Consider the following 23,637-nt stretch of genomic DNA (forward strand, 5'->3'; position numbering starts at 1 on the left):
CCTGCTTGTCTTCGTCCTGCCTGCGCGAGGTGCATCCTCGTCTGCGTAATGACCCGCGCTTTTTTTTAACGTCAGGCGCTCACCTTCCGTTGCTGCCGTTTTTCCAGTCGTGTTCGGACGGATTTAACCTGAGCTAGCCCGACCGCATTTTAAACTACACTTTATCTCCTCGATAACTCCTCTCAACCGATCCATCGAGAAAAAAAGGAGGTGTTAGCATCTCGGGCATTTTGGACTTTTTTGATGACGTCCCAAGTAGCAGTGATCGCGATAAATAGCGATTTTATCGGTTGATAATCGCGATTATATCGGTGGCAATTCATCACAATATAATCGAATACAAAATTGCGATTTATGGCGATTAAATCGCTATGCATCGCAATTTTTTGTTCAATAAAATCGGGATCAATTTTCGTCAATAAAATCGAGATTAAATCGCCATATATCGCGATGGATTGCCGGGCGATAAAATCGCGATTTTATTGCAACGAGATCGAGGATAATCGCTCAGATGTTGATGATCTTAGCAATTTTATCGCCGAAAAAATCGCACAAATCGTGATTTTCTTTTAAAAAATGCTACTTGGGATAGGTCGGTACGGACGAGTCTGGAAATGGTGTAGTTTAAGAAAAAAATGCATTTTATGTGAAGTGTTTGAAATTACATCATGAGTTGATTTAAGCCAAAAAATCGGACGTTGTGGTTCGTTTTTCATACTTCGAATTCCGGATTTTACTGGAATATCGACGCCATGTTGTACCGACCTACGTCACAGGGTAAACAATCCTCAAGATGCAAACACCGATGCAAGAACTCAATTTTTATTATTCATGCAACCGATCGACGAGATCCGATCGACAACCGTGAATCGATCGATCAAGCCGAGACTCGATTTACATTAGCCGCGAATGGATCAAAAAATCTGTGAGTTGATCGACACACCCGTGAAGCGATCAACAAGTCTGTGAATCGACCTGCTAAAACGTGAGAAACACGATAGTGCCACTGGTTTTCTCTGAAATCAACCCCCAAGCTCAAAAAAACCTCTCGAAGTTGAGGGCGTAATGGAGGGGATATCCACGCTATCCTGAGAGTCCACCTCCACATCAAGACAAACTCTCCATGCAAAGATAGGGGGCAAATACATTGACAGGGCTGCCACTTTATTTGGGGACTCTAAAACTGGAAACACGGCAACCCTGCTAATGTATTTGCTCCCTACCTTTGCACGGAGAGTTTGTCTTGATGTAGAGATGGACTCTAAGGATAGCGTGGGATATCTCCTCCATTACAGCCTCTACTTTGAGAGCGTTTTTTGAGCTTGGGAGATGATTTAAGAGAAAACCAGTGGCACCATCGTGTTTCCCGCAAATTTTTGCATAAGAATCAACAGTCAAATCGCAAATTCCTCACACATGCAATATCTCCATTTCGTATGATACTGTGCAACACTTCTGTCTCGAAATAGTCGCTTGCGCGGCGGGCAACTAGCGTGACACGCGCACAGGCGCCTACAAACCTAACAGGGATACTTCACGCATTGCGCAATGCGTGAAGTATCCCTGTTAGGTTTGTAGGCGCCAGCGCTGGCAGCACGCCGCTGAATGACCCAATTGGGAATTTCTGGTCTGGAAAGCTCCACGAGCTCGGTGAATCGCGAGGGGAGCCTCGGAACTACGCGCAATCTATTCCCTTCATTACAGCCTCAACTTTGAGAGCGTTTTTTGAGCTTGGGAATTGATTCCAGAGGAAATCAGTGGGACCGTCGTGTTTCTCGCGAACTTTTACATGAGAATCAAGAGTCATATCGCAAATTCCTCACACATGCAACATCCCTATTATCGTCGTGCAAATCGTGCTCCACGTGAAATTTTAAAGAGGGAACATGGATGAGAATGCTTAAATTATCGTACCTTGTCCAGTAATCGATCGATTCGCCCTGTTTCCCTATTGTTGCGGATATATGCCCACCGGAGCGAGCTTCTAACGAGCAATGGAGATGTTGCATGTGTGAGGGATTGCGATTTGACCATTTATTCTTATGTAAAAGTTCGCGAGAAACGCGTGGTGCCACTGGTTTTCTCTGAAATCAACTCCCAAGCTCAAAAAAAGCTCTCAAAGTGGGGCCTAAATGGAGGGGATATCCCACCCTACCCAGACCCTGAGAGTTCACCTCTACATCAAGACAAACTCTCCATGCAAAGATAGGGAGCAAATACATTAGCAGGGTTGTCGTGTTTTCAGTTTTGGAGTCCCCAAATAAAGTGGCAGCCCTGTCAATGTATTTGCTCCCTATCTTTCATGGAGAGTTTGTTTTGATGTAGAAGTGGACTCTCAGGGTAGGGTGGAATATTCCCTCCATTTCTGCCTCACTTGGAGAGCTTTTTTGAGCTTGGGCGATGATTTCAGAGAAAACCAGTGACACCATCGTGTTTCTCGCGAACTTTTACATAAGAATCTATGGTCAAATCACAAATTCCTCACACATGCAACATCTCCATTGTCGTCGTAAAAATCGTGCTCTACGTGAAATTTTAAAAAAGGAACATGGATAAGAATGCTTAGGCCTTCTCCACACGAGCGCGGTTCGCGGAACTTATTCCGAGGAACTTGCTCCCGGAACAAGTTTTAGCTGAGCTAAAAACTTATTCCTCCAAAACCCGGAACTTCCCCCGTACTCCGAGCTTCTATATATGTTTCTTTTGATGTGAATTTGTTATTTTTTGTTTTTTACGTCCTTTACATGTCTTGACATTTATTTTTGTTACTTTGGCGGCCGTAATAATCTATTATTTTGCGATAATTGTATAGTTTTATTGAGGTTCCGGTTTCAGTTCGGGCGAACTCGTGTGGACAGCATGCCTCGTTTCAAAAAATAAGTTCCGGGAACTGAGCAGTTCGTCAAATAAGTTCCTCGAACTGCGCTCATGTGGACAGGGCCTTAAATTCGTACCTTGTTCAGTAATCGGTCGATTCGCCCTGATTTCCTTTTGTTGCGGATGCCCTGCGGAGCGAGCTTCTAACGAGCAATTTCAGCCGCAAAGAAAGCTAGCTGCGGCACTCGAGGGTGGCCCTTCGCCGCTTTTATCGGGCACCATGTCGCGTCACCCTCCCCCTCCCCCTCCGGCGCACGTCGCCGTGTCGGTGCCTTTCTCGCAGCGAGTGTTTGTGCTAATCGTGCGGTCGCCGGAGCTCGGGGGCGGGAGGAGCCACTTTGAGCTTTTATCACGTCGAGTGTCGTATGGAGTCCCGACCGTCGTGTCGTGTGCCAGCGGCGAGACAGACACTTCGATAATCTCATTTCCACCGCGAGAGGGGTTTCGGGTCCTCTTTCATCCTCGCCCAAACAAATCTTTGCTCCGGATAAAAAGCGACAACAGCCACTTAAGTTCCCGGATGAATGTTGCAAAATTTCACGATGACGTCATAGTGATAGCCTCAGTAGACTGATGACTGATTCAGTGGCTACGTCATTCGATAAAATATCGAACCCTTGGTGCAAATGTAAACAAAGACAGAACATTGTTTCTGATTCGCTCGCGTCATTTTGCGATCATTCCCGCCCTTTGCACCATGGTGGTAAAATGTGTCCGAGTTGATGAGCACTTTAGTTGATTTATGACCGGTCAATGAGTGAATTTTAGTAAATTAGTGCAATTGACTCATGAAAACAAGTAAAGAGTGGCGACAAGGGGTGGAGGAGGAGATCAGAAGGTGGCAATTGCCTGATGATCTCTGGAGGATAGGGGCGATGGCGATTGAGCGTCGCAGAGCGCGAGGCTGCGCTATGAAAGCGGCTTTCATACGTAGGTTGAAATCAAAAATCGCTCACTATCGGCTAAGCTCTTAATTGTGTGCTAACTTTAAAACCACAAAAAGCAGGTGCATATTCTCTGATTCATCGCAGATTGTTTGGCATGGAAAACTAAAAATAATAATTTTTGATGCTATTTGTTTCCGCGCTTTTGAAAAGTCAGCCAGAGAAGTCAAAAGCGGGCTTCCTTCTCCCCACGTAGCATTGATCAAGCGAAAAATCGCGATATTTTTAAATTAAGTTGCGATTTTTCTCCGATTCTTTGGCGATGATCGCGCTAGATCATCAGCATCTATCGATTATCCTCAATTTTGTCGCAATTTTATCTCTATAATATCGCATTCGATAAAATCGAATTTTATCTCAATTTTTCACGATTTTGGTTCGACAACATTGCGCTATATCGCCGTCGATAAAATCGCGATTTTATTGCAATTTATGCGATGAAATCGCAATTTTTCATACGATAATATTGCAATAAATCGCGACGTCGATAAAATTGCAATACACTCTCCGATCAAATCGCAATTTATCGCGATCACTGCTATTTAGGAGCTAGAAGACACACTGTGTCTACTTCCGCTTCTCTCGGTACACAGTGGACCTAGTCGATAGAAGAAATCGGACAAAATCTTGAAACTTTGAAATTTTAGATTTTCGAAAATCAAAATTTGAAATAGCCAAAAATTTCGTGGCCTGCCTCTTCTAATAGCTTGTTCCACAGTGCGGTGTCCGCTGGGAAATAATAATGGAGGAAGCATCAGCGTTGGTCGGAAACTAAGGAGCCGAAGTTGGGCGAACGTTAGGAATTCCAGACGTTTACTCGGCTTTGTCCCTTCGCCCAATGCATGATTAATGAAGGTATCAAGCCCGCGCCAGGGAAATTAGGTGAAGCGAAATTCGAGAAAACTTACACCCGGGATTTGATTTATTTCCACCCGCCGGCCGCCGTGCCACACCGCCGCGCGTGCACCCCTCCTGCATCCAGTATTTATGATCCGAGAGCGACACTTCGCGGGAGAGGAGTGGAGCGGGTACAGATGCGACCTTTATTCACAGCGTTGTCTGCCTTTCATTTTATCTCAGCTTTTTGCACCCAAGTGCACAGCGTTGGACAAGGTAACGACGCAGTGAGAAACCACAATATCTGCACTTGCAAATACATAAGCAATACGAATGTCCCTCGGTTATTCGGCGATTTAGGACAGAGGTTCACGCTGGATGGGGAAAACGCTAAGGCCTTGTCTCCACGGGACGTTTTCATGGGATTTTTCCCAAGTTCGAATCGCAGGAATGAAACTTCTGAGATTTTTCCCAGTTACCGTCTCCATGGAACAAGGCTCATACGCACCTGCGACTAGTTTGCGCGGGAAGATAACTTAGTCAAAGTTGCGAGTATTTAACCGGGATTAAAATAATAAGTGCACTCAATTGATAATTAGACACAGTATTTTAACTAATTAAACATGAACAATGGAGTAATCAACAAAATATCGCACAATTCGTTTACACTTCTTCTTCTTCTCTCAGTGGGTCCTAAGGGTAAAAGGACCATACTTGGTACTGGGAAAAATATTGATTAACTCAATATTTTTCCCAACTTCGTAAGTGGGATTTTTCCCTGGGACAAATCTCGTGAAACGGCCCGTGGAGACAAGGCCTAAATAGATCGAAAATACGAATCGAAATGCCGTCGTAAAAACAATACAAAAATATACATACATACATACATTTTTTCCGTCACAAAAATATACATGTAAATCGCGACCGTTGTTTCGTCTCGTGAGTTACGACCCGAGCAGCTTAGGCATGGGATAGCTAAAGCGCCGCACGTAACCGCGAACCGGATGTGCGAAAATTACTGTACGTCAAAAAAATAAAAAATGAGGGGTCAACTCCCTACCCACCCCCCCCCCCCCCTATTGGCTAGCGCCAATCCTCTCTACGCGTCATACGCAAGGAGTAAATCGATGGCCAAGGTGTGGAACCATGCATGTACTCCCATTGCAATGTTTTCAAAATCTCCGCTACTGTTTCATTTTTTCAGAGAGAAACGAGCCAACTATATAGCTTGAAATCTATAAAGAATATTCCGCTGACAGAGAAGAAAAATCAAGTTTTCATGAAATTAAGTCGATTAGGTTTTCCAAGGGAAAATTAGAGTATGACAGGAAGTCTGCAACGTCGCAAACGGAGATACATGGTTTCGCACTTTGGCCATCGAAATGTATTTTACCGAGTGCGGTATCTCCTTGACGAATCGTGTCCCTCCTCCCGCCCAAAATTTCAAAATCATGATGTAGTCCAACCGATTCCGAATAAATATATACATTCGACCGATGCTGTTAAACCTATAATTTTTGTTTCAATAAATTTGAACATAGAGAGCACTGTTAGGATTGCTTGAAGGATTCATAACTTCGAAACTGGTGAAAGAACTATTAATTTCATTCATAGACCTGCACCTATTAGAGCCATCGACCTTTTTTATTTTTATTTATTCATTTATTTATCTATTTTTATGTATGGTGTTTATTATCTTTTGTTCAAACCTCGCCATCGATAAACTCACAATCAGGAAGGAGCCGTGAAGATAGACGCAAAGTTGGGTTCATCTTTTGATACAACTATATCAACTCTCGCGTAGCGCACGGCGGTATCTCGCTAAAATGAAGGCAGTTTGATTTCGGTTGATTCGGCTTCTCATTTTGCTCTTACTCCTCCACCTTCTAACTCCTCTTTTCGCCCTCCCCTGTTTCTTAGGCATATTTATCTTAGCACTATTTGCGACTTGTCCCTCCTCAAATATGCCAACCAACTTATTTTTCAATATATCTTCCTTTCCTTCCATCGAACGCCGTTGAGAAAAAAATAAACCAATGAATCTTTTCATCTCCAAGTGGAGGTTTTTTTTGTCATTTTTCTGGTACATACTTTATAGCGATGGCGAAAGTGAGAAACCACGCGCCTCCATTGCGGGGTTTCAGAATTTCCGCTCGTGTTTTATGAAAAGAAACAAACCAACCTCATTGCTTGTTTATAAAGAATATTCTACTATCAGAGAGGGAAAATCAAGGAAGCTTTTAAGGAATTACTTAGTTTTGCTACGAAAAAATGAAACATGGCAGAAATTCTGCAACGTCGCAAACGGAGATACGTAGTCTCGCTTTTTGGTCATCGATTATGATACTGATGGAAGCATGTGGATCCAGGTACGAAATACAGACTGTTCGAGTTGCGGACACGAGTGCATTTTAATACCTTGAAATGTTACCGAGACAGCATCAGCTAACATATGGACTGCATTTTGCAATTTGGAACTATAAATTCTGGCTCATCTGAAAAAACACATATGTGCATAGGGAAACTAATAGCACATACGTTGTTTTTAAACCGGACCAGAATGTATAATTCCAAATTGCAAAATGCAGTCCATATCACACATCGATGACCAAAGTGCGAAACCACGTATCGTATCTCATTCGCGGTGTTTCAATACCTCTGCTCTGGTTTTACGTTTTTGAGGAGGACAAGCCAACTCTATAGCCTGAAATTTTCGCAGAATATTCCTCCAACACAGAGGAAAAATCAAGGAAGTTTTCAAGAAATTACGTTGATATTACTTCAAGGAATGATGTCAATTTGTTCTCCTTTCAAAAAAAATTAAGAGGCGGAGATTTTCAAACACCGCAAACAAGGTACGTGGTTGTGGACTTACGCCATCGATATGCATGTAGGAACCTTTATGTAACAAGGTGGAGAAATGGTGCTGGGTCCACACCATTTCGCGGGGAAACAAGGTCAAGAAATTCCAAAAATTAAAATTAGAGTCAAAATTACTTTAATTAAATTATTTATTATTATTATTATTATTTTAAATAATAATAATTTTTTTTATTTAATTTTAATTTTTGGAATTTCTTGGCCTTGTTTGCCCGCGAAATGGTGTGGACCCAGCACCATTTCTCCACCTTGTTACAGACAGTTCGGGCCACTTCTTAGTGTTTTTTTCATTCGGAACCTTTATGTTCATGTGCATTTATTTAGTTTTTGAGTCGGAATATTCCGGATAGGGAGGAGCGGTAACTGTTAGCCGATTGGTGTTTCAACTGAGTTGTTATTATTTTTCAGTCGAATGAGGTTCTGTACCCGGACGACGGGGACAAGTTCATCGCTCTGCTCCAGTACTCGGGTCAGCTCCGAGCCACGGGAGGAGGAGGCGGAGGAATTGGAACGAGCGGGAGCTCCAGCACGAGCGGAGCCGCGAAATTCGGGGCCGCCTACCCCCTCAGGACTCACCCCTTGCCCACCGCAGAGAACCTCACCGCAACCGACGCCCTTTGGCTCCCGGTCGCTGCCACCACGTAAGTGTTCCTCCCCCTCCCCCCGCATCCGTCCGATCCCATATCTTTAAAATAAAAAAAAACAGAATGGATCGATGGACATGGACAAGGTGCGAATTTAAGCAATGGAAAATCTGCCTGCCCAGGCAGCCATAAGAAACACTGGAAAAAAAAAACCACGTCGGATCTAGAGTCCAGAGCTCTTTTTGTCTTTTCCTCTTCAATATGCTTCTCGTATTTTTAAATGTTGAAATTCCAAAAATTCTGTATCTTACGACGTGCTGAAAATTTCAAGATCAGTGTCTCTTCGGGAGCTAAGAATTGTTTAACATACTATTGTGTGTGCAAATTTTTACTGAGAATTTTTTCTTACAGGAGTAATGAATTATTTTGTCTGAAATTAGGAAAAGAGTCAGAATTTCAATCTAAGATAGAATATTTGACTATTTGCCTAGGCATTTGATTATTTGCCTGCGACACATATAAGGCATAATCTCATCTTTAATTGGACGTATTTATGCTAAAAGGAACTATGTCTCACGCAAACTATTAGCTTATAGTTCCTTAAAGCACAAATACGTCCAATTTAAGCCCAATTTGTTTTAAAGTCGGATAAATGGGACGCTCAGGTCATCTCTACCACGCCGTCTTCGTTGCGTTTCCCACCACCTCGAGAAGCTCGATAAGTCATCATTTTCGGAATCCACCTGGCTGACATTTTTTGTAATTCAATCATTTATGATCAACTCTACACTGGAAAAAAAAACACATAGGATCTAGAGTCCAGACTCTTGAAAACATTGTCAAGAAAAAGGACTCTTGATTCAATCAGATTTAAGCTTAAATCAAAAGGAAATCCCCTCAAATTAAGAGGCTTGGTTGATTTAAGCTTAAATCTGATTGAATCAAGCGTATTTTTTCTTGTCGATGTTTTTAAGAGTCTGGACTCTAGATCCAAAGTGGCTTTTTTTCCAGTGAACAAATAAACAAACAAACAAACAAACAAACAAACAAACAAACAAACAAACAAACAAATAAACAAACAAATAAACAAACAAACAAAAAAAAGCTGGAAATGAGATATTTCGAGGAAATTTCACTACTCTCAGCCAATTAGTACTCATATGAATCAAAAATCTATCACAAAAACCCGCTCCCTCAGATTACTCGATTGACTTTTGAGGCTATGTTTATGTTTTGAACCGATCGACTTCGATACAATCTCACCCGTTCGATGTATCGAACACAATCTATATGACATACACTTAAGGTAGCGTCAAGGTAATGAATTGCAATTGAGGGGCTTGGAGGATAAATCGCATGAGTGCAGTTTTTGCTACTTCGAGAAATACGTGTTTGAAATTTCGAAATTACGTGGATCCTTACGGCGGAAAGTTTTCTATTTTTTTAAACTTTTATTAAGAACACAACTACAGCGTATTAAGTGTTTTTACATTAAGGTGATTCGTCAAGCTCAAAATAAGTGGTCGAACTGGCATGCGATATATCGCATCTTTTAGGTAAAAAATCTCGGCAGATTTTGAATTTTCAGCAAAAAAAAGGACGATAGTCCCTACGCATGAGCCTAAAGAATCATTCTAAACCCAAAAAATCGGCAAAATTCAGAGAAATGAAAACAGGTTAGTGTTTGGAAAAAAAACCTCGCATTCGATTCAGCTATCGATTTTTGTATCGAATGCGAGGTTTTTTTCAAACACTATCCTGCTTTCATTTCTCTGAATTGTGCCGATTTTTGGGTTTAGAATGATTCTTTAGGCTCATGCGCAGGGGCTATCGTCCTTGTTTCCCCTGAATATTCAAAATTTGCCTAGATTTTTGACCTAAAAGATGCGATATATCGCATGCCAGTTCGACCACATCACTTGAGCTTGACGAATCACCTTAATAATTGATTCTGTACCATAGTTTCAATTGGGTAAATATCGATGATCGATCATTCACGCTTGGCCACTGCTATTGATAGCCGCAAAAATCATGAAAATCGGCCCGCTAGCTGATCTTTAGAACAAGCCGTGACAAAAAATACAAACTGAAATTGTTTCGATGGGATTTACAACCCTTCTACTCCGGAATATAGGTACAGAAACTGGCGAAAACTTTTCAAAATCTGAGGAGAGCGAACTCATCATAGGACTATCACCTACTGATAGCCGCAAAAATTATGGGAATTAGCCCAGTGGAATGAACTGTGACGAAAAATGCAATGGTTCAATGACATTTCGACACCGATTTTTTGTCCGCACACCTGGTTCTTCTAGTAGTTTATGTCCACGTATTTTTTTCGGCGGGGGACTTCGTGCCGTAGTACCTTGAATTATTTTGCGTGGAAAGCTCCGTGCTCTTGAAGGATGCTCTATCATTCTTAAAATGTTGTAGCGCCTTCAATGTCATTTGATACTGAGCAGTACCTCTGGTGAGAAATAGTTGCTTCAAGCGCCGTGGTACGCTGCGGCGCGGCGTAGCGGGCGGCGCCTTGATACAACTATACAACCTCGACGGATGTCCGTATTGCTTCCAAAAAATTGAAGGCGTTTTGAATCCCTGCTCGTACTACCTGTAGTTGATTCGATCGCCAGACGCGTTGGTCGGCGGTGACGGGGACTTGATGCAACTATTTAAACTTGATGGATGTCCGTATTCCACAGACTGAAGTGCGAAACCACGTATTTCCATTGCGGCGTTTCAAAATTTCCGTTCTTTTTTCATCTCTTCCATGAGAAACAATCCAAATTTACGACTTTAAATTTTGAACCAAATCTTCTGCTATCGAATACGAAAAATCATGGAGAATTTAAGTTTCATGTTGACCAGCTCCTCGAAATAAAAATAAAATTTCTAAGGAAGTCTGCACGTCGCAAATGGAGAAACGTCGTCTCTCATTTTGCCCAAAAATATGTATGTATAAAATTGAAAGCATTATGACTTCCCTCTCTCAACTTATTTTCGTCTGTAACGATAAACAATGGGACTCGTTTGCTACGGCGCGGGCGGCTGGCCAACTCCCAACGCGCATTGACGCCTACAAACCTAAGGGGATACTTCAAGCATTGCGCAATGCGTGAAGTGTTCCCTTAGGTTTGAAGGTGTCAATGCGCGTTTCGTGCCCGTAGCACGCCGGTCCGCTCTGTGTTCGGCTCTAATATTTCAAATCGCGGAGTCGGCGTTTTTAAGCTCATGATTTTGAATTTTTTGCACATTCTCCATGGATTTTCCTCATTTAAATTGATGAAAAAAAATATATCAATGGAAAATATAAAATAAGTTTTGTAAATATTATGGTGGTTCCGTGTCAAATTTAATGATCCCCATAGCACTTTAATTATTTCTTTTATCTTTTGGTTTTTTCCCCTTTTATATTCATTTTTGTATAGTTTCTTTCAACACAACTCTTATTTTACGCGTGGACGTAAACTACTGGACAAAACAGGCACGCGGACAAAAAATCGTCGACGGAATGTCCTGAAACCAATGCAAGGAATCAAGGAGTTCATAATAATGATGTCTGAAAATGTATTATCTTTTCAGTTTTAAATTCTTCGTCTATTCGGCTTATTTGGATCAGCGAGGCAACAAACTTATTCGCGTAATTGCTGCAACTAAGACAAGGAACCCTGAAAGAGTGTGGTGTAGACTATGGTCTCCTTCGGGGAATGATTCCCAAATCGTCAATGGAAAAGTAAAGGTATGAATTTCAGTCCCTTTGACTGCATATTTTTACTTTTTTTAAATCATCATCGTTGTTGCATTATCTAAATTAAGGTATCCAGTTGCTTTGGAAGTGCCGAAGTTAAATCTAAAGGTGACCAACAGGGCTGTATAGAAAAGCGGGGTGTGGCAACTGAGGGGATGCAGTTCTTTGCAGCAAATTATGGAAAAGTCTACGTACATGGAAAATCTGAGAAGTCTTAAAGCAAAGTAATTTACATAATCCTATGGATTAGATTTCAAAGAGCGAGCAAAAATGAATCTTTAAATAAATCACAATTCTAATACAAAAGATAAAATATTGATTTTAACAGCTTTCCAAAAATGTTATTTTTGGGCCTTAAAAATATGAGGAGAAAGCCATTAAGAAATTTAAAATACAAGACAATTTTGAAGAGAATTTTTTTCTCTTTTTTCCCATCATTTTTCTCACTCTAAACAATAAAAATGTGAAAAAAAAATATTGAGTGATTAAAAATGAAAAAAAAAAAAATCTTGGTCAAGCCATTCATTGTTGTTTTCTTCCATACATATATTGAAACCCTTAACATCAAAGAGCTCGATTAAAAAAAAAAAAAAAAAAAAAAAAAAAAAAAAAAAAAATATGCATTGAGAGTATGAACCATTAAGTACCTACATTCATCGGAGTTATTTTTGTCCAGGTAATTAGAGAAAATTGGAACCTGAAGTATAGTGCAGTATTCATACTGTGCTCTGTGCCTCACAACCTGACATTTGGATTATGGTCGGTGTCGGTTATTCATCAGTTACATGCACCCATCACAAATCTGCTGCTGATAAGGAATCTAGATGTTCCTTCCCCGGCTTTCTCTCTCGGCCCTTCTCTCAACACTAGCTCTAACACCAACACCCTGGCTGTTTGCGTCAAACCTCTTCACTTTCACTATAACAGGGTAAGGAGACGAAATCGATAAAAGTGACGTAAGGGTAAACAGAGCATGATTAAATTTTATAAAAAAACTACATTTCATCTAATGTTTGGGTCTTTGAACTTTCAAGTAAAAACAAGAAAGAAAATAATAAATAAGTTCTTTCAAAGCAGTACCTATACGATCACAATTATGCCATGGTATCACTTGATGGTAATACTACAAAATGATGTATCTCAATTCGTAACGTTGCAGATTTCTTGTCACATTACTTTTGGGGGGGGGGGGGGGAGGCGGAGGGGGGTTGTCTACTAATGGCAAACAAGTTTGTGTGATTTTTCTTCGCCCCTCTTGAACTCTCTCAAAATTTTGCATAAAAAGTCTAGTAATACTAGCTGGTCTAGTAAGCTGGAAGATAATTTTGCTATAGAAATTTTGAGACACCACACTCCAGCTACATGCTTTGTAACTTTAGCTGTCGCATTGGTTCAGTTGCCTATACATTTCTTACGTATTACTATAGACCTAATCTTCATCTTGTTTGATTAGCTTCTGTCTTTGTCTGTGTAGGTGAACCAGCTAATTGAATTTATCGAACTAAATCTGCTTCTGGGAGCGTCACATATGATTCTGTACAATGCATCGATTGGGCCTGATGCAACTTGTGTCCTGAAACAATACGTTAATGAGGGCCTCGTTACAATTCTCCCATGGAAGCTGGACATGATTTCTCAGAAAGAGATTCGCACCGTAGGCCTCTTTGCAGCACTCAATGATTGTCTTTATCGTTGTATGCACCGCTACTCATATGCTGCATTCATCGACCTGGATGAGTTCATCATTCCGCAGCAGCAGAAAACACTACCTGAATTGATAGGGTAAGGCAATTCATTTGAAAGGTAACCTGTAGGCCATAGTCCAGTCAAATTAGCTCTAAAACAGGGCAATCTGGGAAAATCATTGTAAGTATAGAAGGTTTCTTTCCGGAAACAGAACAACTTATCAAAAGTTTACCGGAATCGGCTGTCCGCTAGCTGCTAAGGCCGCCTTATTGCGTGTTTGGCACAATGCGTGAAGTATTCATCCAGTCTTGTAGGCGCTAATATGCTTTTGGCGCCGAACTGCGCGGCGCGGCGACCGCACTGTGTTTGGCGCAATGCGTGAAGTATTTCTGCAGTCTTGTAGGCGCTAATATGCTTTCGTGCCGACCGGCGAGCGCGGCGGCCAGACAATATTTGGCGGGATTAGAAACGACGATACAGCATTAGATTTGAGAGAAACTTTAGAAACAAAGGAGAGATAGTGAGCCCGTCTTTTCTCAAAATGGTGGCCTTAGTGAACAGGCGATTCCGGTAAACTTTCGATGCGTTGTTCTGGTGGCCGATTGCAACATGTTTCTGCAGAGAAACCTTCTATATATTGATTTTCCCGGAAAAATGTTAGATTGACGGGACTACCAGTTCTTCAGAGGGGTAAATTTTTGAAACAGTGGCACGAAATAGATTCTTCTTACAATTGTTCCTGTCACTAACATTAGGGAAAAATTTTCGTAAATTTCGAAAGGTGACGAAATGGACAAGATTTGTCTGTATATTTGATAATTGTTATTTAACTGATATGGTTGATTTTTGTTGATAAATGCTTCAATATTCAGCTCACTTCAGCTGGAGTAGATTGCGTTGTCATACAGAAGCCACCATCATCTTAAATTACGATTACCTATCACAATTTCAATGCATTCGAAAAAATTAGTCACAGTTATCGTGACCTTATGACTTCGGCCGTTGCATACTTAGCAGTTCATCCCCAAAGAGGTCCTTTTTAGAGCTCTTAGACCACACAGAGTTTGACGCACACACAAGAAAAAAGAAAAAAACCATTTGAAGAGCTTTTCGGCGATGTTTTGTACTTCAGGTATAGACAAACTAATGCTTTCAATCATTATTATGATCCCCATCGGTAACCGCATTGATAATAAGATTATGTCAATAAAGTTCAAAACTTTAAAGTTGCTTCATTAACTCCACTTTCTTTTTGACAGATGGCTTGGACAAAAACTGAATCTGCGAACAACAGCCTCCTACTCTTTCCAGAATGCATTTTTCTACCTCCAGTGGTCGGATGACAACACAATTGACCGCAAATATGCTCCAATAATCAACAACTTCGTAACACTCCGCAAGACACGCAGAAAAACGAAGCTTAACCCACACAAGCAGCGCTCCAAGTATATTTGTAGACCAGAATTTGTCGTTGAGGCAGGCAACCACTTCATCTGGGAGTTTCATCCCTGGGCATGGTACATTGAATGTCCCTTCTGATGTTGGACTGCTCCATCATTATCGGGTCTGCGAGTTCGGTGGCAATGACTGTGTCAAATCCAAGTCTGTTATTGACCAGATAGCATACCGATATGCAACACGGCTGGTGGTTAATTTTCATGAGAGGTACACAAGCTTCCCATGCGCGTTGCCCAAGTTGCCTTTCACCTTGACACTGTCACCGGGGGCATCATACTACAATCTTACTGACATCAGCGAGATGAGTAGAGGCATCTTGACCAACATTACACGGAGGGTTTCGATGAAAATGAAGAATTACTTGTTCTTGAACAAGAGGCCTGTTAGAACTTTGTAAACTCGATTCGCACTGATCTGTTAGGGATGACTGATCTCATGTTCAAAATCTGACTTAACTTACGATCGTTACTGTCAGGGAAATGGTAGAAAAAATGTCATCGTTCTGTACAGATATTTCCTTGGATATATTGAAAAAATATTAAATATTTTGAGGCATGTTTTTTGAACTTTACAGAATAGATCAAACTTAAAATAAATGATACCTTCGAAAGGACAAAAGGGGTCCTCGTCAACCTCTAGAAAACCTTCTTCTACGAGGGTAATCCCAAGTCTTGCGCGTTTTTCTCTCATTTCAAAATTATTAAAGCTAGAGAAAATCCGATTAGACGTGCACATTAGGCATACTTTCAGCTTTAATTTAAGCTCAAGTTTTTAAAAATCGGATAAACAAGACGCTCAGGAGGTCAATTCTCCCGCACCGCCTTCGATGCGTTTCCCGCCACCTCCCGGCGCGCGGATTGGACCAACCTCCGGACATTTCCATCGTTCATCGCATTTTCCCCGTACCTACACTGCTTGAAGTCTGGGTGTACCTAATGTTACATGGCCTAACACCTTCCAAAGTCAAAAATCGAATTACTGACCGAACTTCACAGTTCTCTGGCTTTGAAAGTGCCATAACTTTAAATCACACTTTAAACAAGCTTACACGAATGTCGAAAGAACACTGATTGCACTTATCATAGAAGGCCTAAAAAATAGCATGCAGCACAGGTTAACGACCTGGTAAAAAAATTGATAAGATTTCAATACGATTGGATCAGATTGGCCGCAATCGTCCTCACATCTTACTTATCACGGAGACCGTGCGCCTGGAAACGCATCGGGGGAAATGACCTTCTGAGCGTCCCGTTCATCCGATTTTAAAAAAAAAAACTTGGGCCTAAATTAAAGCTGAAAGTATGCCTCATTTATGCACGTTTAATCGGATTTTCCCTAACTTTATTACTTTTGAAATGAGAGTAAAACGCGCAAGACGTTTGGGATGACCCTCGCATTTTCTAAAAATCAAAAACGAGTTATGCCCTCACCAGAAATATTCAGTTTCAGATGGAGTTGTGACAAATTTGAACTTTTTGGGCTTTGTCGTGTTAAACGAGGTATACAAAAAATTCAGCTTCTGAGTACTTAGTATATCATCTACTTGGTTCAACTCGAACTTAATTTCTGCCGACATTTGAATTCTTCCTGGATAAAAGTGTGTTTATTCTCATAAGAACAATCGAAAACACAGGAAAAAGCGGAAACAAGGCTAAAAATACACAATAAAAGGCAGGACGTTTCGGTACCTTACGGCACCATTATCAACTGCAAAAAGAATTAAAATTAAAAAGAAATTAAAATAAAAACCAGCAAACGGCGTTACATCGTGAAATTGGTAAATGAGACTGCCTTCTCATAAGAATACCAATGAATTCTTCTTTGAAAAAGGAACTTCTCTAAAAAAGAACCAAAGAATATTAAGGCTCGAGACACACAATCTGTATTGAAGTTGATAACACGTTCTACGTGAGAGAAAATGTTTCTACCCTAAAATAAATTTTTTTCTCTTCAGCCTTAGAGGCCTTAAGGGTAAGAGTCATCCTAGAGATTGATCACTCTTGCACTAAGGCTAGCAAGATTCAGCTTGCCAGATAAGAATAAAAGCCCTATAGGTGTGAATGGTATTTCGTAAGCTTGTTTTTATTTTCATCTATTTCAGGGAAAGTTTCTAAAAACTGCTTGTCTATTTAAGTATCTACGCCATTCACTATCGGAAAAGCTTTTGATTCATCTCTGAAGGTTGAATTTTTGATGTGATACTTTAATTAATTTAAATATTTAGAGTTATTTGTTTCCTTCTTTTAATTTATTTAATTTTCTGATCCTTGTTTCATGTTCTTTTTGATCAATTTTTCTAACTTTTTAAGCAAGGCATATTCGCAGAGACAGGTATTGATTTTACCTTAGTTTATATTTAGGCCGTTACCATTGCAGACCTAATACTTGAAATTTCTTTTCAGCAATTTGATGAATTTTGGTCGTTTCTTAATTATAAGATTTTGAAAACTCACTTCTTGTTAAAGCATGCTCACATTAAAAATGATAATATTACGATTTTGGTTGAAAACAGTGGCGGTTGTAAAGTATTAAAGATAGAAAATTGATGATAATGTCAAAAGTTCAGTTTCCAGTTTATGACCTGAGAAAGATCTATTGCCTCACACTGATTAAGGAGGAATTGGCATTGTTATGATCATTTAAATTAAGTCTTAGATCCTCTTGGATTGATTGAGCTGCTTAAAAAGTTTTCTTCCATGAATTTTGATATTTTAAAATTGAAAGTTATGGAGCTTCTTGATTTATTGCTGCTTTGCCTTTCGATAATCATTTCTCTAAAATCCTTGAGCGAGTATCAGTTAGAGATACTTCAATGGAAACACCCTTTAATGTGTACTTGAAAATAATAAAGAAAATTAAAGGTTCTCTTCATTGCATGAGACCTTCGAAGTACTTTAACCCACAGAATATCGTGGATTTCTATGTTTACAATAAAAATTAGAAAATAATGCTGAAGTCTACTGCATGTGACAGTCAAAGTGAATAACTATGAACTTATCTAATGCGAGTTTTATAAATTTTTAAGGAGGGTTAAGTTTTCGCAACAAGTAGCTGTATCAAACAATACAAAATGTGTACATATGATGCAAAGTATCGAAAGCAATTACAACACTTGCGTCTTAGAAGGCCACTCTTCTTCAGTATAGTGGAATGATTTTTGAAACTTATGACAGCACAACAAGACATCAAAAATCTATATCTAACATGGTGCAGAGAGGGTTTCATCTTACTGTGCTGACATATTTCCACAATCGACCCACTGATGATTAGCATGGTCGTGTTTTACCCGAATTTGATCTCTCTATAATCCAGTATTTCTAGTTGTAGAAAATATTTTCTCAATGAATTTCACTATTTTTGTACATTTTTAACGTGATATTTAATGTTAAACTCTCATTTTATGAAACTTTATTTTATAAAACTACTAAGTATTAGGAATTATTATGCATGTATTATGCGAATCCTACGCACGCATGGAGGTGATACCTATGTTTAAGTTACTGCAGGTGATACCCTGTTTTTCGATAAAAAAACTGAAAGAACAGCCAAATTAGTTATTCTTCATATTATTGTGAGGAAAGAGTTTTGCATTTAAAATTGATTGAGCAGTCATTATGCCACACTTGATAATGCATAACTACTAACTGCTTTTAACAGGGACAGATGAAAAATTCCTCATTTTTTTGATAAGAATAATTTTGTTTGTTCTTCGCCACAGAATCTATGCAAGAATACTCATCTGAACAAAAGAAGCTTTACATATAAAAGTAGCGGATGTTGACATCCACGATTATTGGGGTTAACAACTTTTTAAATCCTCAACCCCCAAGGGGGTTTCTACTAAATTTCAGACTCAACTTTCATTTTAATTATGGCGAGTAGTGAATAAAATTGAGGCAGTGAATGTGATGGCAGTAGAAGTCAAAGGCCTGCTTTGAGGAGGGGAGTCCTTCCGGATGCTCGAGATGCAGAGGTAGACAAAACTGTTGATTATATCATAAATGGACTTTGGGAAAGTCAATTCTAACCCCTCTTCCTTTCCTCCACAAATCGTTAAAAGAGAGACAATATGAAAAGATAGTAAAAATAATCACTTTCCAGTTTTTGAGCACAACGGAGATGGATTGCAAGGAGGTTTTGAAAAGTCGAAAACCCTCTTCCAGCCAACACTTTGTCTGGAACTCATGAGTAAATATACAAGGGTGCAGAAAATCACTCATTTCTCAATTCTCTTCGCTCAACAAGCAACTTTGATGTTTCCAAGTAGTGAGGAAAATTTTCAAGGAAGGGAAATTTAGGGGCTAATATTACACTTGATTATCGCTCCTCGGAACTTTCTGTACCCCTGAACAAACAGAGTGTTCCGCTAGAAAATCGGTTATTGGTAGATTAAAATAAAATTGAAGTTCAAAAATTTTCTGTTTTTTTGTTTGCAAGTGAAATTTTGCCCGTCAGAAGGATTTCACTCTGGAAGGGAATTTACTATGACTGTTTGTTTCCATTTATTACTATCTTTGTGAGAGGCTTAGAGGCTAAAATATTCAGCCAAATTCCCTGTGCAACCATGTGAATGACTCACAAAGTTCTAAGTTTTTTAAAATCTAATAGCCCTTGTTGCATCAAAGACAGTCACATGTTAGGGTGGAAGATGGGTTGTTTTTAGTGAGCCCAATCTTAAGTAACTTATTGCACAAGACATGAGTTGAATGCTTCAAATTTGTATTTCTTCTTCTCGATCTTTCAATTGTTAAGAATTTCCAACATTCTTGTAAGCATCCATATCATGTTTGGCTCCTTCATTTGCTTTATCTTCAAATGATTTATTGTTAACCTTGAGGATGAATTTTTAAGACATTTTGTAAATAGATGACTCTTCACTGATGTAACTGATGTGGTTATATTTTGAAAAAAAAATGTCTTCCAGTTTATAAATAAACTATGATTGAAAATGAAAATTGATTTCTTCTTCGAACCAATTTCTGGCCCAAATCATCACGGAGCAAAAAATATAGAGGGAGATAAAAATGTGGATTAGCCGCTCAAGCCTATTATTTATATCAATTTTTCACTCCAATTTTCTACTGCACTTAACTTTTCCAACCAACTAAAGAATTAAAAAATTTATCTCTGGATGTCTTGATTTAACCTTTTGACTCCTGAGTTAGATTTGCAACCGTGCTTCCCCACCCTAGGTTAGGAATGGCAAAAAAGACTATTTTTAGTTTACTGACCCTCATTTGCCTAATTTTCGACCAAACAGCTTGAAATGGACGGAGTTAAACAGAAAGGAACCAAGCCACATCGGGATCGAACCGAGAAAAAGAGGTTTAAAGTTTGGCTTCTGCATAAGACTCAATGTAAAAGATAAACTTCAAGTTCAATTTCTGCAAAATTTGCTACAACAAAAACTTTGAATTTTTGGCGATAGATGGTAAAGAAGTGGTTGAGTTCAAAACCACTCATAACTCAATTTTTTCCAAAATGTGGGTTGGTTCCTTTCTGTTTAATTCAGTCCAAATGTGTGTGCTTTATCTTTAAGTATGTACGAGTGAAGATCAGTCATCAAAAGTTGACTACTAGCACCCAATTTTTTTTTTTTTTTTTTCAATAAATAAAACCAAAAATGAAGATTTTTGAGGTTCCAAGACGGGAATACTTGTCCATAAGGGCTCAGTGCGGTATTGCGATCACGCATATACTCTTCCGTAGGAGGCAAAGGGTTGAGAATGACTCAAGGGTATCTAATAAGAAGCAATACAAAAATACCTCAGTTGTGTGGATTTTCTTTCTTTTATTGAAAACAGGTCAATTGGTTAACTTATACATTATGGATTTCTCTGAGACGTCTGATGGCTGATCTCACAGACGTAGCGGCAGTTGTGGCATAAACATAAGCTCCACCGGCAACCGTTCTTCGACACCTGTCACATGACCAGATTCCTACACACGATCTTCGCATACTTTGCTGCAAAGAAAAAAAAACACAAATCAATTAGAAACAGTATCTATTAAATAGTAGCATGGTAGTTCATACCAAAAACAGAAAACTAGGCTTGGCTAATTTTCTTGATCTAGGTCGTATCCTCGGGTGCATAAAAAAACAAAGGTTTGAAATGTTGCTGCCCCAGATAGTAATCTGTGCCACTTGCCAAAAAAAATTGTTGCCAGAATCTGGGTTATTCATAAATTTTACTGGTACCAAAAGTCAATTCTAAGATGAGATTAGTAATTTTAAGTTTGACCCTCCATTTTGTACAAAAAACCTATCATAACACCAAAACTGTGCGTTTGCATAAAAAATGGCAAACAACCAGAATTGTAAAATGTGAAATTTTGCTCCGGAAAGACATCATTGTTGAAAATGAAAATCAAATTAACCTGGAAACATTTGCTGCTATATTTTTTTTTGGTCCTTGGACCTCCACGTCCACCATGTAACTAATTGTTAAGAATCAATATGTTCTGAAAGGATTCACCAGCACATGCATATTAATATTTCTGATGTGGACGCGTTTTGAAGGATCTATCTCCACTTTGAAACACCTCTTCATTGGGAAAATTAATGTAAAAGTGCAAGAGAGTCCTCGCAGGAAATATTGACAGTTAATTATCTACATGCAGCCATTCTTAACAGGTGGTTTTCCTGGTATGTAACGGGCATACCAGCTTTTGTAGTATCATTATTTGGTAAGAGGATTTGAAAAGTGCGGTCACTCAAAAAGGGCGTGAGCATGCATATCCACGGTGTGAGTCCGCAACTGCGTATCTTGGTTTTGCAATGTTGCAAAGTTCCTGTCATACTTTATTCTTTAAACGGAAAACGACTCGGCAGCACTTCCTTAAAACTGCGGTGATTTTTCTTCTTTGTGCAAAGAAAATTCTGCATACTTAAGCTTCAAGGAATGATGTCAATTTGTTCACCTTTAAAAAATAACATTAAGGTGGAGATTTTCAGACACTGCAAATGAGATATGTGATTGCGAACATACGCTGTCGATATAGAGGCGGAGATTTTCAAACACCGCAAACGTGATATGTGGTTGTGGGCTTACGTCACCAATATGCCTTCACATCAAAGAGGTCACCAATTGAATGTGCTGATGTGACAGCAAGATATATAATAAGAACATTATTCTTAAATTTTAATTTTCCTGATTAACAATGACATAAAAAAAAAAAAAAATCCTTTGGACATCCAGAAACATCTTGCAATTTTCTTCATATAGGTAAATTCACTCTTAAAGGGAATAAAAGTATACGCCCTTGATTGCTGCAAGCATGTTTGTGTTTTGTTCAGATGAATTTTCTAAATGCTGTAAGTTAAATATAAAAAGAGAAATAAAATTATGTGCGATCGGCATACCTTTCCACAGAAAGAACATGTGTATTTGGAGTGTTGGGTTATTTCAATTTTCTTGACCTGCTTACGTAAACTGGCACCATATCGAGTACCGTATTTACCAGTGATTCCGACCTTCTTCGTTCCGCGAGTCTGAAATCAGGCATGAAAACCGAGCTAAGTTTAAGTGCATACAAAGCTACATCAAACAATAGAGAAAAGTAAATCTGCTATCGGATAGAGCTGAATAAACATATCACATTCATGTGACTAAGATAATTCCTTCCAAAGAAGTTACTTGGTATACCTTGTTGGTCACTTGTGTTGCGTTGACTCTACTAGCTTGGATTGTATCAAAATAGACATGGATGAAACATAGAATTTGCCAAATGCATATTCACAGAGACAAATTGAAGGTGAGGAATTAAAATCAAAACCCACATTAACTTCAACTGAGATAGTGAATAGTAAAGCAGGGACTGGTTGTCATACGAAGCCGTACAACCACTATACCATGTGGTCTGGCTTTCATTGCCTGAGGTAGAATTTTCTGGGGACTGAAAATGCTTTTTCCCGTTGTTAGAAGAGGGAAGTGTGGCAACAGAATGCTGCATTTTCTTTCGTCTGAGTTCTATAGACTAATTCTGAGCTTCCTCCATCGAAAACAACACAGGCCTATGCGAGTTCAGAATGCGATTGCTAGGTGAGGGTAAGGCGCAGAATGCTCAAAAATGAACCTGTTATAATTTTTAGCGTGTAATGATGCATAATAATTCTTTGGAAAGAAAATGTGACACTTACCATGTTTAGAACTAGGTAGTTCTCGGTTGTCTACGTAAACGCACACGTTTTTCCGTGAAAAATAAAGTAAAGATGGTATCCCTAACCTCCAAACTCCAACTGCCCGTCAACGTTGATTGATAAACAACAATCAACTGCCAACAAGCGACACCGATTGGACACCGTATTCTGGCGTACGTATGCCGCGAGTTTTTGAAAGAGGTCAAGCTTTTAGAAGTCAAGCGCTACTTGTGCTACTACATAATAGAAAGTTTTTTTTCTGGTAAAGTAATCCATTGTAAAGGGAAATGATCTTTCTAGTGATCAAAAACTATCGAAGAGGCTGTTTGCCTGCAAAGCAGAAGTACATAATATGCCTGGTAAGAAACATAACACAGCGACGCGAGTCCCGATTTTAGACCTCACACTTATTAGACTTGTTATACTTAGTTCGGAGAAAGTATGATGTTCCTTTCAAATCTGTGTATGATTATTGATGAGTGA

General features: G+C 39.4%; 3 protein-coding genes across 3 annotated transcripts in view; 1 reads left to right on the forward strand and 2 right to left on the reverse strand.

The window, feature by feature from the left end:
* LOC109033663 (galactokinase) overlaps positions 1–2,675 on the reverse strand; it is a 122,202-nt gene extending 119,527 nt beyond the window's left edge. Inside the window, exon 1 of the mRNA XM_072296782.1 lies at positions 2,672–2,675. The gene's annotated coding sequence lies outside the window, so the exon portion shown is untranslated. The remainder of the gene's footprint in view (positions 1–2,671) is intronic.
* Positions 1–20,964, forward strand: part of LOC109033711 (beta-1,4-galactosyltransferase galt-1) — a 36,752-nt gene extending 15,788 nt beyond the window's left edge. Inside the window, 6 exon segments of the mRNA XM_019046439.2 lie at positions 7,947–8,179; positions 11,705–11,861; positions 12,547–12,798; positions 13,345–13,652; positions 14,816–15,056; positions 15,058–20,964. Coding sequence (XP_018901984.2) covers positions 7,947–8,179; positions 11,705–11,861; positions 12,547–12,798; positions 13,345–13,652; positions 14,816–15,056; positions 15,058–15,411 — 1,545 coding nt within the window. The 3' untranslated portion in view covers positions 15,412–20,964.
* LOC109033712 (large ribosomal subunit protein eL43) lies at positions 20,786–23,308 on the reverse strand. The gene is made up of 3 exons (XM_019046441.2): positions 23,155–23,308; positions 22,378–22,506; positions 20,786–20,979 (listed from the first exon to the last, which is right to left on the reverse strand). The coding sequence occupies exons 1-3, from the start codon at positions 23,155–23,157 to the stop codon at positions 20,833–20,835; spliced, it is 279 nt and encodes a 92-aa protein (XP_018901986.1). The 5' UTR covers positions 23,158–23,308; the 3' UTR covers positions 20,786–20,832.
* Positions 23,309–23,637: the final 329 nt, after the last annotated feature.

Source organism: Bemisia tabaci, chromosome 2 (assembly GCF_918797505.1).
Source record: "Bemisia tabaci chromosome 2, PGI_BMITA_v3".
NCBI lineage: Eukaryota > Metazoa > Arthropoda > Insecta > Hemiptera > Aleyrodidae > Bemisia > Bemisia tabaci.